Source organism: Leuciscus leuciscus, assembly GCF_965113295.1.
Source record: "Leuciscus leuciscus genome assembly, chromosome: 5".
NCBI lineage: Eukaryota > Metazoa > Chordata > Actinopteri > Cypriniformes > Leuciscidae > Leuciscus > Leuciscus leuciscus.
The window spans coordinates 52278399-52295898 of record NC_138729.1 but is presented as its reverse complement, the minus strand read 5'-3'; the positions used below and the strand labels follow the sequence as shown (position 1 = coordinate 52295898).

General features: G+C 38.1%; 1 protein-coding gene across 10 annotated transcripts in view; it reads left to right on the top strand.

The window, feature by feature from the left end:
* dnm1a (dynamin 1a) overlaps nucleotides 1-17500 on the top strand; it is a gene marked incomplete at its 3' end in the record, with an annotated part of 103095 nt that overhangs the window by 56539 nt on the left and 29056 nt on the right. For all 10 annotated transcript variants that reach the window (XR_014206336.1, XR_014206337.1, XR_014206338.1 and 7 more), the window contains exon 15: nucleotides 416-529. Coding sequence is in view for 5 of the 10 variants with exons in the window: in XM_082171223.1 (XP_082027349.1) it covers nucleotides 416-529 (114 nt within the window). The remainder of the gene's footprint in view (nucleotides 1-415; nucleotides 530-17500) is intronic.

The following is a 17500-nucleotide window of genomic DNA, read 5'->3' as shown; positions in this document are numbered from 1 at the left end:
TAATACCAGTTTAGCTCAACCAATCACCAAGCAATGCTTCATTTTGTTCAGTCTGTGTGTAAAAAGAGCATTAGCAATTAAAGACAAAACACTTCAGCAAAACATGATCAGCTCAAAGTGTCCCAATCATTTTTGGACCCAATTTTTTTATTTATTTACTGTATGAAGAATATTTGTGTATAATATGTCACAGTTTACTTTATTTTGTTCTCCTCACTTACATAAATGAACTACGGTGTCCTGATCTCACTAGTGAAATATATATCTGGTGTCTGATTAATTTGTGGTATGTGTGGGTTTATAAGTGTTCATCATCACACACAGATTCTTGTGTTTGACAGTGTGCAGTGACACTACACTGAGCATTATGCAGTAATACACACGACGTGTGTGTGTGTGTGTGTGTGTGTTCCAGGTGATCAGGAAGGGCTGGCTGACCATTAATAACATCGGCATCATGAAGGGCGGCGCTAAAGAGTACTGGTTCGTCCTGACGGCCGAGTCGCTGTCCTGGTACAAGGATGACGAGGTGAGACGTTTGCCATGTTTCTGCTTTCAGATTGAGAGTTTTGTTCTGGTTTCGCTGTATCGGGTCGTTTAGGATCTTCAAACCAAACAAATGTTTATTTATTTCTACATAACTCTTCAGTATATGTTGGTCTGAACCAGTAATCATGTTTTTGACAATTCTGCGTGGATGGGATCATTTTTAAATTGTTAATTTATTTACTACTTAAATGATGACTATTGGTCCCATTTTTATTTAAATAATTGAGCACTTTTTAAACTTTTTTTTTTAATTCCATAAATTGTGTATGACAGATGAAATCATCATTTATTATGCATATAATAAATTAATAAATAACATTAATTATAATTATTAATTAATCTGTCTAATATCGTCTACAAATATAATAGTTTTCTGTCTACCAAGTTCTGACAATGTATGGAATATTATATTAAGAGATTATCCCCCCAAAAACACAGTCAGTTGTGTTTTCAGTGAATGTAAACAGCTGAGAAAGAGAACGCCTGTGTAACAGTATATTGGATCAGTGCGTCAGGTCTTAAAGTGACAGCAGCCTAATAAACCTGCTGAAAAATTATGATGATATTAAAAAAATATCTATATGACAGTTTTTCCCTGTGGTATTGATGTCAAAATTGTGGACAGTGTAAATGCTGAGTGGCTGGTAACTTAAAAAAATTGTTTTTAAATGTCATAAATTGTGTATGACAGATAGAATCATAGTTTATTTCGCATATATATGATTTAAACAATAAATTAATAAATAACATAAATGATAATTATTCATTAATCTGTCTAATACCGTCTACAAATATAATAGTTTCCTGTCTACCAAGTTTTGACACTGTATGGAATATTATATTAAGAGATTATCCAATAAAAATCTAAGTCAGTCATGTGTTTCAAGTGAAAACGCATGTGTATCAGTATAATGGATCAGTGCGTCAGGTCTTAAAGTGACAGCAGCCTAATATTCCTGCTGAAAAATTATGATATTAAAAATATCTATATGAGATTATCCCAAAAAAAACAATAGGCCTATACCTTAAAAAGCACACAATCATGAGCAGCTGAACTTCTCCATTGATTATAGTATTATAATTACTATTAGTATAATCCACACTACAAAATCCTTATTTGTTTATTCACCTGTGAATGAGTCTATGTAGAATACGGGACGATTCTGTATTATTCTTTTCAACTCAGCTCTTCAAATCAACATTATTGTCTCATAACCGCATCACAACTGATCGTTTGCATCAAAGTTAAAGCAACATCGTCTTGATTTACGTTGGAGATGTGCCTCGGAGCGTCCCGTGAGCTTCGCTCGAACACCGGCGCCGGCGCGACGGCTTCTCACCAATCATTACTCCCTTCAGCTTTAACGCCACGCTTTTATGTGGAATTATTTATATCAGTTTTCCGCAATAGAAAATAAATGATCTCAATTCGGTTATTTTTAAGCCGTTTCTGCTGACTTGACTCTCTTTTTCCCCTCGCCGTGTTTCTGGCCGGAGAGTTTTCCAGCACTGGAAGGTTTTCCTGCTAAATGAAGCTTGCAGGATCCGAGAGGTTTTCCCATGCTCAGTCTTTCAGAGAGGAAAAGCAAAAAAACTAAAAAACGTTACAGGATGATGATGCTTGTTACATTTTAAGCTCAATCATGTTTCGATCGCCATGGTTGGTGGGGGTGAATATTTATGAAGAAAAAGGACTATTGAAAATAGAGTAAAAACAGTAATATTGCGAAATATTTTAAAACAGCTGTTTTCTATGTGAATATATAGAAATGTTTAATTTATTCCTGTGATCAAAGCTGAATTTTCAGCATCATTACTCCAGTCTTCAGTGTCACATGATCCTTCACAAATCATTCTAATATGAGGATTTGATGCTCAAGAAACATTTATGATTATTATCAATGTTGAAAACAGTTGTGCTTGTGGAAACTGTGATATATATATTTTTTTTTTTTCAGGATTATTTGATGAATAGAAAGTTCAAAAGAACAGCATTTATTTGAAATATAATCTTTTGTAACATTATACATGTCTTTACTGTCACTTTTGACCAATTTAATGCATCCTTTTGCAATAAAAAAAGTTTTGTTTTTGTATTATATTAGGTTTTTCACAGAAATCTGAAGCAGTACAACTGTGTTAACACTGATAATAATCAGAAATGTTTCTTGATCATCAAATCATCATATTAGAATGATTTCTGAAGGATCATGTGACACTGAAGACTGGAGTAATGATGCTGAAAATTCAGCTTTGATCACAGGATATAAATTACACTTTACTATATATTCACATAGAAAACTGATGATTTACATTAGAATAATATTTGATTAAATAAATGCTGGTGAGCAGAAGAGACTTTTTTTTAAACAAAACATTGTAAACTTTTTATTGGTTGTGTAAGCATATGTATATTTATAGTATTTTTAGAGCATTCTGTTGACTTTGAAATGCTTTCTAGGTTAGGGTTCTCACTAGGGATCGTGTAAAGCTGGCACACACATGTGCATACCAGAGCCTGACCTGCCACACACACACACACTATTTCTTTGAAAGTTAATGGTTTTATGAGGAGCAGCCCTCTCTTGACGAGTGTGTGTGTGTGTGTGTGTGTGTGTGTGTGTGTGAGAGAGAGAGAGTGAGAGAGAGTGTGTGTGTGTGTGTGTGTGTGTGTGTGTGTGTGTGTGTGTGTGTGAAAGTGTGTGTGTGTGTGTGTGTGTGTGTGTGTGTGTGTGTGTGTGTGTGTGTGTGTGTGTGTGTGTGTGTGTGTGTGTGTGTGTGTGTGTGTGTGTGTGTGTGTGTGTGAAAGTGTGTGTGTGTGTGTGGTTAGCTGGTTTAGGTCAGTCTAACTAGGAGCATGTGGGGCAGAGACAGCGAGGGTGTGTGTGTGTGTGTGTGTGTGTGTGTGTGTGTGTGTGTGTGTGTGTGTGTGTGTGTGTGTCCACTTTCATCTGTCTGTGAACACAAAGTCTCCATCACACACACTCACACTCTCTCATGTATTTATTTTACCGTGGACTGGCGATGTCAGTTTCCCAGCACTCAGAGCCCCAAAACTAACACAGTCCGACTCAGAAGTAAAACACTCACTAATGAGCTCAAAGAGCAGCAGAAACACTTCCATGAGTGTGTGTGAACACGACGAGTCCTCAAACACACACACACACGTTTTCCTCTCCGCCGAGGTCGAGACCCACATCACTCTCTGTCTAAATGATCAACAAGCGTCTCAGTGACATCACTTCCTGAATCGTCTCAGTGCAGATGAATCTCTATAGAGACGCGTCCTCAAACACACACACACACACACACACACACACACACACACACACACACACACACACACACACACACACACTGGTGTTCTTGGGGAAACAGGCAGCGCTGGTGATACTAGATCTGCTTCCTATTATCACACACACACACACACACACACACACACACACACACACACACACAGTGACTCACGAAAGACATGAATGAAGAAAACCCTGGAAGCAAATGAACCAGAAACCCTGCGATGGCCTCAATGGCCTGTCAATCAAACGTCCACACACACACACACACACACACACACACACACACACACACACACACACACACACACACACACACACACACACACACACACACACACTCATGCTTTCTACATGAAGACACATCATAGATATTTAAAGCTGATTGTCAGATTTTTTAATACAATTTGGTTCACAAACTATATTTAAATCATGATGGAGGCCATTTTAATAGTGTGTGTGTGTGTCAGATGGTCGTTTTTGGCCGTTGTGTTGTGTATTGTGTCGTTTTTACAGCATCTCAAACCTTGAGCGGCATGTTTTTAAGATGTGTGTGTGTGTGTGATGTTGTGTGAAGTGCTGAAATAAACAAACACTTTTTCTACACTCAACGAGAGAACAACACAAGGGTTCTGTCAGGCGCTGGTGTGTGTACTGAAAGTAAATGCTGAAAGTTTTGTGTGATGGGTAGGTTTAGGGGTCAGGTTAGTATGTGTGTGTGTGTGTGTGTGTGTGTGTGTGTGTGTGTGTGTGTGATGGGTAGGTTTAGGGGTCAGGTTAGTATGTGTGTGTGTGTGTGTGTGTGTGTGATGGGTAGGTTTAGGGGTCAGGTTAGTGTGTGTGTGTGTGTGTGTGTGTGTGTCAAGTCAAGTTTATTTGTATAGCGCTTTTCACAATACAGATTGTATCAAAGCAGCTTCACAGTATTAAATTAAAATAATACAACAAAGTTTGTTTCAAGAGGAATTTATTGATTGATAAAATTAAATTAAATATCCCCAAAATATCCCCAACTGAGCAAGCCAAAGGCAACAGTGGCAAGGAACCGAAAAACTCCATCAAGTGACCTAATGGTGTCCTAAAACTCCATCAGGTGACCTAATGGAGAAAAAAAACCTTGGGAGAACCCAGGCTCAGTCGGGGGCCAGTTCTCCTCTGGCATTTATGAGCTAGAGGCCGGATTGTAGTTTGAACTGTAGGATTATATGAATGCCTGGCTGAAGAGATGCGACTTTAATCTAGTTTTAAACTGGGAGAGCGAGTCTGAGCAACGAACAGTATCAGGAAGTCTATTCCAGAGTTTTGGAGCCAAATGTGAAAATGCTCTCCCTCCTTTGGTGGTTCTGGATATCCTAGGTATGACCAAAAGCCTTGAATTTAGTGATCTTAAAGAGCACGATGGATTATAGGGCGATAGAAGATCCGTTAAATAGACTGGAGCTAAGCCGTTTAGGGCTTTATAAGTCAGTAGCAATACCTTATAATTAATACGGAGCTTTATAGGTAACCAATGCAGTGATGATAAAATCGGTGTTATATGATCATATTTTCTTGATCTCGTAAGAACTCTAGCGGCGGCATTTTGGACTAACTGTAGCTTGTTTATTGAGGATGCAGGACAACCAGCTAATAAAGCATTACAGTAATCCAGTCTCGAGGTCATGAATGCATGAACTAACTTTTCTGCATCAGAAACTGATAGCATATTACGTAGCTTAGCAATGTTTCTAAGGTGGAAAAAGGCTGTTTTTGTAACATATGAAATATGATTTTCAAAAGACAGGTTGCAATCGAGTATAACACCCAGGTCTTTTACTGTAGAGGATAAAGTAACAGGACATCCTATGATGTTAAAGTTGTATTGTGCGAGGTTTTGTGGGCGGTTTTTTGAACCGATAAGTATTACCTCTGTCTTGTCTGGATTTAATAAAAGAAAATTACGCGTCATCCAATCTTTTATATCTTTAACACACTCTGTCAATTTGGAAAATTTAGCGTTTTCATCCGGCCTTGATGAAATATATATTTGAGTGTCATCAGCATAACAATGGAAACTAATTCCATGTTTCCTTATAATATTTCCAAGTGGCATCATATATATTGAGAATAACAGAGGGCCTAACACAGATCCCTGTGTGATGGGTAGGTTTAGGGGTCAGGTTAGTATGTGTGTGTGTGTGTGTGTGTGTGTGTGTGTGTGTGTGTGAGAGAGAGTGTGTGTGAGAGAGAAAGAGAGAGAGAAAGTGTGTGTGTGTGTGTGTGAGAGAGAGAGAGAGAGAGAGAGAGAGAGAGAGAGAGAGAGAGTGTGTGTGTGTGTGTGTGTGTGTGTGAGTGAGAGAGAGAGAGAGAGAGAGAGAGAGAGAGAGAGAGAGAGAGAGAGAGAGAGAGAGAGAGAGTGTGTGTGAGTGTGTGTGAGAGAGAGTGTGTGTGTGTGTGTGTGTGTGTGTGTGTGTGTGTGTGTGTGTGCAGAAGTAAAGGCATCGGATCAGGAAACTCTGTGATCCAGGAAAGGTCTTAAGTAGAAACACACTCGTCTGGTTTTCATTTGTCTGGATGTTTGCAAGCGTGTGAAAGATCTTCATCCGAGACGCGGTTCGTCTTCGTTCTCGACTCGCTCGTATTAACCAGATCCAGATGAAAACACAAGAGGAAGAGAATCCCAGTCGTTTCTCCTAAACCTACGAGGAATATCATCATTAGACGAGTTTCAGATCTCCAAAATACCAAAGTCTGCAGTCAGAAGTCAGCGATACTCGAAACACTTCTAATTAAATTCATTTTATAGCTCTATACTCTCGACTCGCTGGAGTCTGGAAGTGTAGGAGTAACTCTGAGACGGTGATGTAATCAGTTAAAGCTGCAGTGTGTAATATTTAGGAGGATCTGTTCACAGAAATGCAATATTTGTAAGTCGCTTTGGATAAAAGAATAAATGTAAATATCATATACAATACTGTCTTCAGGGGTGTATAAAGACCGTACATAATGAACCGTTATGTTTTTATTACATTGAAATGTGCAGACATGTTTCTACGGTGGCCCTGAACGGACAAACGTGTTTCGTCACTATGTTGTTCTTCATGATAAGAAGCTAAAGCTAAAGTCAGCGAATAAAACACTGACACAATGATGAACAGGTGACAATAATAATCACAATAACATTGTTTTATTGAATAATTAAGTAAACCTAATTTCTTAATTTATCTTTGTAAAGAAACCGCATTGCTACTCTCTGCTGTCTCAGACGACGACATCACTTCCTGTCGGCCACCATAACTTCTGTTGGGTGCAATTCACAACCTCACCACTAGATGCTGCTAAAAATCACACAGTGCACCTTTAAGATAAAACGACACTCTTCACACTTTGCACACGTAAACTTTATTCATTGATTACATTTACATGAACACATTATTTCTACTGTCGTCTACTGAACCTCTGTTCGTCACAATGATAATGATGAGTTATTATTATTATTATTATCTTTTTTAATCAGATACAGATGAAAATATATATATAAAGGAAATATATAAATATAAGGGAAAAATAATCGCTTTCAAATCCCAGTTGTTTCTCCTAAAGTTTCCTCTGAGGAATATTATCATTAGACGAGTTTCTCGACAATGTCTCAATTTTGTCTGTAGTCAAAAGTCATTTCTAATCAAATAAATTTTATAACTCTATGCTATTGCCTCAGAGTCTGGAGAAACACACACACAGATGTAATAAGTTGAGATAAAACGACACTCTTTGCACACGTATACTTTATTCCTTGATTACATCATGGACACAAACACATGTCTACTGAACCTCTGATGATGATGATGATGATGATGATTCTTCATCCTTCTTGAGCTTCCCCGTCCAGCCTAACCAATGTGCAGACTACTGTACAAACACTACGACCTGAACAGGTAGTCTGAACACTGGGCAGGCGTGACGGGCGATCCGGTGCGAGTCTGATGATGATGATGATGATGATGATGATGATGATGGAGTCTGAAACAGGCAGAATATGGAGGTGAGACACACATGATGATGATGATGAGGAAGATGATGCGTTCTGATTGGATGCTTCCCGTTTTCCGGGGAGAGTGATGATGCGTTCCCTGTGGTTTCAGGTTTCACTCAGAAATTCCCTAAAACTCTGCTGCACGTAACGGGTTTAGTGCGGGCCGCAAAATCATTTCTTCCACCTTTATATATACATATACATTATATAGTTTTATTTTTTCCCAAATTCCGTTTTATTTTGTTCCAAATTCCGATTTTTTGTTGTTGAATTTTTTAAAAACTTTATTTTAATAGTTAAATTAAATTTTAGTAAGCATGTCTAATTAACGGAAATCATGAAACTAGTACAATTTATTACAATTTTAACAAACATTACATGTTCAGGCCCTTTGAAATGCATTTTCCCTCTTAAATTCAGCTTTATTTATTTATTTATTTTAACCAAATTCTGTGTTTTCTGTTTTAAATATTTCATCTATGGCTCTAATTAACTTCAAAGTGTACTACTTTGATGCATACGACTGATGTTTCTGGTCATTAGAAAAAAAGAAAAAAATCCATCTACCTATAAGTTTCTGGTTATTTAGTGATTAATTTTGAATTATCAAATAAAAATATATGGCTATATATATATATATTTATTAATTTGATTAGATCAATACATTTTATCTATCCATCCATATATCTATCTATCTATCTATCTATCTATCTATCTATCTATCTATCTATCTATCAGCTTTATATAGATTTCTGGTTATTTAGTGATTGATTTTGTAACCTGACTTTGATAAATCACACACACTCATTTCACATCTGATGATCTGAAGCTTTATCTTTAAAGTTCTGCTGTACAATTATCAACAGATGAGCTGGAAATATGAATATGAATCGCCTCTAAATGTAAAACATCCTCCAGACGGCGGTGAATATACTGCACCTCATCTCCTGCTGTTTGTCCTCCTGAGTGCCAGTTTTCCCAGTATGTCTCAGTTTTCCTTGACTCTGGACGTCTCAGCTGTAGACTCTTCCCATTGCTCCGCATGGCGTTCCCGAACACATTCCCTATCATCCAGCCGGTGTCTGGTGAGCGCCTCGATGCGTGGACTCGCAGGCTTGACGTGGCACACGACTGGTCACTGACTCCACCAGTGAGCGAGTGAGGGAGCGGAGAAGGAGAAGGAGGCGGGGCTTAGCTCCTCTTCCCTCGTCTGGGTTTCGGTCCTGCTTTTTTTAGGGTGGCAGCAGGAAGTTGATGGTCAAAGGTCAACAGGAAGTGAAGCGCATTAATTTGCCGCATGTGTTGTGTCACTTTCAGGGAGGGTGGTTGGGGGGGGTTATAGCGGGATCATTTCGGGTGGAAAATGCGCATGTGTGAGCGTGTGTAAGTCTGAGTGAGTGTATGTGTGTGAGTGTATGTGTGTGTGTGTGTGTGTCACTGGTCATGATTCTGTACATGTACTTGACTGCATCTATAGTATTTATGTCCTGGTGAATTCTTAAATTAAAATTATGGCCCTATAAATTCTTTTAATTCTTTCTAGCGGGATCGTTTCGGGTGGAAAATGCGTGTGTGTGTGTGTGTGAGTGAGCGTGTGTGTGTGCGCGTGTGCGTGTGCGTGCGTGCGTGTGTGTGTGTGTGTGTGTGTGTGTGTGTGTGTGTGTGTGTGTGTGTGTGTGTGTGTGTGTGAGAGAGTATGAGTATGTGTGTGTGAGTGTGTGTGTGTAAATGAATGTGTGTGTTAAGATCATCAGATGTGTGTGAGCTTTCCTGTAGCTCAAACAGTAGAGCGTTGACGCTTGCAACGCTAAGGTCATGGGTTCGATTCCCAGGGAAAGCAAGAACTGATAAGAATGTAAATGTGTAGCTTGAAATGCAATGTACGTCGCTTTGGATAAAAGCGTCTGCCAAATGCATGAGTGTGTGTGTGTGTGTGTGAGTTGCGTGGCTTTGTAGCGCTGCAGGAATGTCGGAGTTTCTTGGCATGACGGTGGGCCTGTAATAACTCCAGATGTGCGGGACTGTGTTTTTCCTTCTGAAGCCGATTTCCTTTCCCTGTCCGGCGTGAATAAAGAGGCCTTTATGCTGGACGACCCCCCCGTTCTCCCACACACACACACACACACACACACACTTAAACGTTGGGCAACTGAGCTGAAATCAGGACCAGATTTGATGTGGGAGGCAGCAGAGCTCGACCCACATAAAGACGCTCCATCACCAGTCGGAGAAACTACGGAAGCGTCTCCAGTCTCCAGCTTTAACACTGTAACTGTGATGGTTAAAGTGTGGGAATGGAAATAGTATAAAGCTTATGATAATCTTACTAGTTACATTGCCATTTAAAAGTTTAGAGTCTCTTCTGCTCACCAAGGCTGTGATTAAAAATACAAAAAACCCCAGTAATATTATGAAATATTATTACAATGTAAATCATCTGTTTTCTATGTGAACATCTAGTAAAGTGTAATTTATTCCTGTGATCAAAGCTGAATTTTCAGCATCATTACTCCAGTCTTCAGTGTCACATGATCCTTCAGAAATCATTCTAATATGATGATTTGATGATCAAGAAACATTTATGATTATTATCAGTGTTGAAAACAGTTTTATTTCAGGATTCTTTGATGAATGGAAAGTGCAAAAGAACAGCATTTATCTGAGATAGAAAGCTTTTGTAACATTAAACACTACCGGTCAAAAGTTTGGGGTCAGTAAGAGTTGTGTTATTTTATTTTTGGGGGGAAATAAATAAAAGAAAACAATACTTTTATTAATCAAGGATGAATTAAATTGATCAGTAATTTAATGAGTGACTGTAAAGACATTTAAAATGTTACAAAAGATTTTATTTCAAATAAATGCTGTTCTTTTGAACTTTCTATTCACTATTCATTATGTGACACTGAAGACTGGAGTAATGATGCTGAAAATTCAGCTTTGATCACAGGAATAAATTACACTTTACTAGATATTCACATAGAAAACAGATGATTTACATTTTAATAATTTTTTACTGTTTTTCTTGTATTTTTAATCAAATAAACGCAGCCTTGGTGAGCAGAAGAGACTCTTTTAAAAACATAAAAAATCTTACTGATCAAAAACCTTTAAACGGCAGTGTACTGTAGTTTCACTTAAACATGATAAACCTCTGACACTGAGCATTACAGTTCAGCGTGTGTGTTTTCAGCGTTTCTGCTCCAGACATGAAGTACAGTATAAAAAAACCACCAAGCAATGCTTTTTTTATGTAAAAATCAAGTCGTTTCAGATTCTTTTTTTCTCTATTGAATCTCCACCCGTTCTTGTGGTTTGCAGTGATGTGGTGTGTGTGTGTGTGTGTGTGTCACGGGAGGAGCTCTGGGTGGTGACTGTGTTTGCTTTAGCTACGGTTTCTCCTCTCGGACTCGAGCGAGGAGCTGGCTCAGCAGTCCTGAAGTCCTCAATGTTGCACTGAAAAAAATTCTTTGTGGATATTTTTGTCTTGTTTTAAGGACGCTTGCATATTTTAACTGGAAAATAAAAATAATAATAATAATTTTTTACAAATTTAACACATTTAGATGTCAAATTTAACAGTGCATATAATTTATAATAAATTAAATAGTTAAATAAAAAAAACAATTTTAACTGGATAACTCACAATTTTTTTAATTTTTTTTATAAAATTAACAAATTTAGATGTCAAATTTAACAGTGCATATAATTCATTAAATTAATAATAAATTCGTTACATTTTAATTTTTTAAAAACATTTTAACTGGATAATACACCAATTTTTTAATTTTTTATTAGATGTCAAGTTTAACAGTGAATGCGCATATGATTAATTAACTGAATGATAAATTAAATAAACAGCATTAATTTAATTGTTCATTTTGTACAAATATTTTAACTTCAAATTTAACTATTCAAAATTTTTTTTTTTTTTGGAAATTAAACCAATGTAGCAGATCTTAGATGTAAAATTTAACAGATTAGTGCGTATGATTAAATGAATAAATTAAATAAACATTTTGCATTTTTTCTCTCATGCAAATAGATTTTTCCAGTTAAAATAATTATGTAAACATCTTTACTAAACAATAAGGATCTTTACTTGGAAAACAAACTTTTTTCAGGTTTTTCATTTTTATTTTGCTCATGTAAATTGATTATTAGTTTATATAATCACATGCACTATTGGGTTTAAGTTTGACCTTTTTCTATCAAAAAAAAAGTTTTATTTGAAATCTGGTTTGTGAATTTAGCAAATAAAACATGCAATGCATAAAACCGTATCCAGTGCAACTCTCTCAGTAAAGTGATCCCTCCCCCCCACATACACTCACACAATCCTGTGGGAAACACTGTATTATTACATTAATATATTTAGCATGAGAGAATGGAAACGTTGTAAACCTGCTCTCAGAGACGCTGAACGGCCGTGTTTCGACTGTGAAGCGGCAGAAAAAGCCTCTGTCTGCGACACCATCGTCCTCTCATTAAACTCCTGCGGGCCGCCGGGAACATTCGTGTTCTTTATGAGGGAGCCAATCATAGAGTTCAGTGTGTTCAGTTCATTCTGGCTCGGTTTTATTTCCGTCTGCGAACCCAAAACACACTCTAAAGTCTTTCATGAACTGATGAGATGTTTACCTTGAATGCGATGTACAGAAGCGTGCACAAATGTAAGTCGGTGAAACAAACTTTAAAGACACAAGCGCACAGAGATGAAGTCCTGGAAAATATTCTGTGCAAGTACGTGCATTATGCAATGTTTGCTTCAAGGGTTAGTTCACCCAAAAATGAAAGTTCTGTCAGTAATTATTCACCTTCATGTCGTTCCAAACCAGTAAGACTTTCGTTCATCTTCAGAACACAAATTAAGATATTTTTGATGAAATCCGACACTTTCTGACAGCAACCTCACGGACACTTTCAAGGCCCAGAAAGGTAGTAAAGACACCGTTAAAATAGTCCAAGTGACTACAGTGGCTCAACCTTAAAGGGAATGTTCAGAGTAAAATCAACCTAGAGTCCTTTGCACCATGACCTCGAGCCAAACTCCCCCCAGAAGCCTTTTCTCCCTTGGTCGAACATTATTAAAGTTAGAGCTTATTTAGAGACATCAGCCGGATGGTTTAGTGCAGGCGCTAATGGATCCAAGGCCGTATCTGGTAAATTACTCCACTAATAATGCCCAGAATGGTACCAAACTTCTACAGTAGACAAATAGGTTCTGTACTCATAAAACGAGGCATTGGAAAGTTTGCAAGTACATCAGGAGTTTATTTAAATAACACTTGCCTGATGGCTAATGCTACCGCTAACCCGGACGCCGACGTCACTTCCGATATTTGGGAAAAGCCCGTAAAAGTCCTGGCAGAAAGCCAGTATATCCAACATTTTTTATAAAAAAAAATTCTAAGTGTTGACAACTTAGTGTTGACTAATAATTGTTGTAAACTGGTACTACCAACAAAATATGAGTGCATTCCTGGAACCGGGCGTCGTTACACTACAGCCTTATGCATCGCATTCTGCAGGACTTTTACATGCTTTTCCCAAACCACTGAAGTGACGTCGACGTCCGGTTTCCACTGATCACTCCACGGCGGTTGTTACTGAAGAATCTAACACGAGACAACGATATGGCGCAACCATACTGTTACATGACCGACCGCATTTTTTATTGATATTGATTACGTCTATCGCGATATATATCGTTATACGACTATGAGACGCCACAATCAAAAATCACAGCCAATCAGAACAGCGTGTGGGCGGAGTCTCGCGGCGAGTGCACAGCACCAGAGAGTAATCTCGACGGCACAAAATGGATAAGTCCCTACATAATCAAATTCACAAATATTACACCATTATTAAAAACACATAGGCTACTGAGTTACTAAAACAATCTTTGTCAAATAACACACTTGTTTGTTCACAGTTTGAACGTTCTTGTTCCATTTGTTTAATTTCATGATCTGAGGTGAATTATCCACTGTTGCTTTTACAGCCACAAAGCTGGAGCACTAAATGATATTCAGAGTCACATGACACGCTTTTAACATTAAATAAAGCACATAAACAGCACCTGAGATTATCATCGCCACACTTTGTGTTTGTTGTTCCAGCGCGACGTCGCAGAAAAATAGAAACCGTTTCTAAACTAGAATCGCTGTGTGTCGCCGTCGCGGCTGGTTAGGACACACACTCTCATTAACATGGAGAAGAGGGATTTTATCACGTCATGGCGTCGCGTGTAGTTAGCACACGGTGTTAGCGTGTCACCCCCTACGTTGCTAGGTTACCAGAGAGTGAGTGCCTTTTTTCATGCAACCAAACTTGCTTCGCAACCTCTGGTTTCGTCCGACGAAGAAAAAGAAAAAATTATCGCACGCATTTTTTATTGATATTGATTACGTGTCTATCGCGATATATATCGTTATCGTTTTATCGCCCAGCCCACGTACAACCCAGAAGCGCTGCGCTGTTACACTACGTCTACAGCTTAGGAGAACGACATGGAAGAGAAGAGAAGGTTGAATAAAGTCGTTATTTTTGTTTGTTTTTGCGCACAGAAAGTATTCTCGTCGCTTGATAAACTTAAGGTTGAGCCACTGGACTATTTTAAACATTGTCTTTACTAACTTTCTGGACCGGCAAGTTTCAGTAACAGAGAAGCCTATGGAGGAGTGAGACAGCTCTCAGATTTAATCAGAAATATCTTCATTTGTGTTCCGAAGATGAACGAGAGTCTGACGGGGTTGAACAACATGAGGGAGAGTCATTACTGACAGAACTTTGGGTGAACGAACCCTTTAACGCCTGCCAGATAAGAGCGAGCACACGGATGCAGAAGTGCAGGTATAGTCAGCGCTTGACCTTGGCTATGGGGGGGTCGAGGTCGTCCTGGTGTGAGGCTGTTTGCCTGCAGACTTTAGAGCGGGACACTGAGGGGTTAATGTGTTTAGCAGAGCCGTCGCTGCTGTAGACATCAGTGTGTGTTCAGAGGGTTCGGGACCATCAACTCAAACCAGACCTCCTCTCTCGTACTGCTCCAACCATAGACGACTTTTTTCTTTCTAATCATATTAGCTCAGCAGAAGGCCTTCAGCTTTACGACGCTGGGGGGAAAATCTCTTTCTTCTTTTTGTAGCGTGTCAGTATTTTCATAGGAGCTTTTCCAAATGCTACATCACTGGATTTACTTTGCATTCAATTGCACGGACAGTCTTGAATATTTTATTACATCAGTTTGTTTGGCTTGAGTAAATAAACCCTATTCATGTGCTTCTTTGTATGACAAAATATTTAAATAACAAATATCAGCTTTCTGTCTTTTTTTTGTTCTTGACAAGGCTATTTTAGTCAGTCAAAGATCCTAGATCCAGATCCAGTTTTATTTTTTCCTAAATTCCATTAAATTTTGTTCCAAATTCCAGTTTTTATTTTTATTTTTTACTTTTTCTGGATTCTTTTTTAAAAAATGTATTCACTTTTTTTTTTTTACTTTATTTTAATAGTTTTTTTTTTTTGTAAGCATGTGTAATTAATTGAAATTATGAAACTTTTTTTTTTTTACAACTTAATTTATTAAAGGTTTAACAAACAATACATGTCAAATGCCCTTTGAAATGCATTTTTTTCCCCCTCAAATTCTGTTTTATTTTGATAAAATTCTGTTTAAAATTTTCTGGAATCCATTTCAATGGCTTAATTAAATTTTTATAATTAAAAAGCATATCTAATGAATTTAATTAATAAAAAAATAATTATTGTTTTTTAATAATTTTTTATAATATTTAATTAATTCAGAAATTCTGTGTTGTGTATTTAAATTTTTCTTGCCATCAAATGAAAAGCATAAAACATTAACTAATTTAATTTATCTTTTAATCATATGAAATTAAACTTTGTCAAACAAAGTGCTGCGCAGCAGAGCTTTACTGTTAAAAGTAAAACATTGAAAGAAAAATCTTGATTATTCATTAAAAAATTGTTAGTGTTAATATTATTACATTGCGATTTAGCAAATTCTACTGTACAACAATAACATATTTCTGTCACAATTTCCTCAAGTTAAACTGAACTTTTATTTTGACGGGTTGCCGTGAAGACTTGAGTTTCTGCGCCATTGATTCACAGAGACACGCAGGATTCATATTTTAGTTATTTTAGTGGTTTAATATTCACACACACTAGCCTATATCACGATTTGATAAGAGTACAGAAAATTTACAAATCATTGAAATTCGCTGAAATCTTACGGCCATCAGATCCCCAGATTAATACTCTGAGTGTAACAACTAAATGATGTCCGAGAGCTTTACTAAAAAGTTTCAGATCATTTTGTGAGTAACTTGTGGAGTAGTTTCGCATCTTTACATTTCAAAGCGTCTTCTCCAAACCCAAGCGCTGTATGAGGGATCGCTCTGAGCAGAATGACGCTTTCCTTTTTTCCTTTTGTGAATTAAAGACAGAAAAGACGGGGGGAAAAACCATGCATTTAGAAAATTGCCATTGGCCTGAGCTCAAGGCGCAGTCGTTCTGGTAATGAAGGGTTAGAGCGGCATTATTGCTCCCAGATGCTTCTCCACGTCTCTTTGATGCAAACCCAGTCTCACACACACACACACACACACACACACACACACACACACACACACACACACACACACACACACACACACACACACACACACACACACACACACACACACACACACACACACACACACACACACACACACACACACACACACACACACACACACACACACACACACACACACACACACACACACACACACACACGCTTTTAACGCAGCACATTTCAGACCACTTCATTTTTGGTTCAGTTCATATATAATAAGTCTTTGGTTCAGTTCTACACATATAACACCATTATGGCTCTATATGTCGGTTCTGACACGAATGCATGAACATGGACGTGTGTAAACATGCACACGTCTTAAACGCGTGTTTGTTTGTGTGATCGTAGTGGCCCGTGAGAAGAGTGTTTATGAATCGAGTCTGAACTTCCTCCGCTCTTATAATTGCGCGCGAGTATTAGTCACACCAAAAACAAAACAATGGAAAATATTCCCAGTTCGGTCTGTGTGGTTGGCCATTAAAGAAACATCTCTAATTTGATCAAATATATATGAAGGAGCGACGTCTGAGTGTTGCTAGAAGTGATTACCCAGAGTTCTTGGGTCGGAGGCAAAAAATGTCTTAAGAAAACTCAGAGCCATCGAGACTTTACAAGACCATATGGAGAATCATTCAGTGTGTGTGTGTGTGTGTGTGTGTGTGTTTTGGGAGCTGGGGAGGTCAGAGGTCACGACTGATATACACTGATGTCTGACTTCTCACCCGCTGATGACTTCCATGCGCGTGTGTGTGTGTGTGTGTGTGTGTGTGTGTGTAACGTGAGGTTATGTTTAGTCGCAGCGCTGTGGTCTGTTGCTCTGTATATATGACTCTCTGTGGGTTTTTTTTCTTTAAACACACACACACTCACACACACTCACACACACTCACACACACTCACACACACTCACACTCACACACACACTCACACACACTCACACACACACACTCACACACACTCACACACACTCACACACACTCACACACACACACACACACA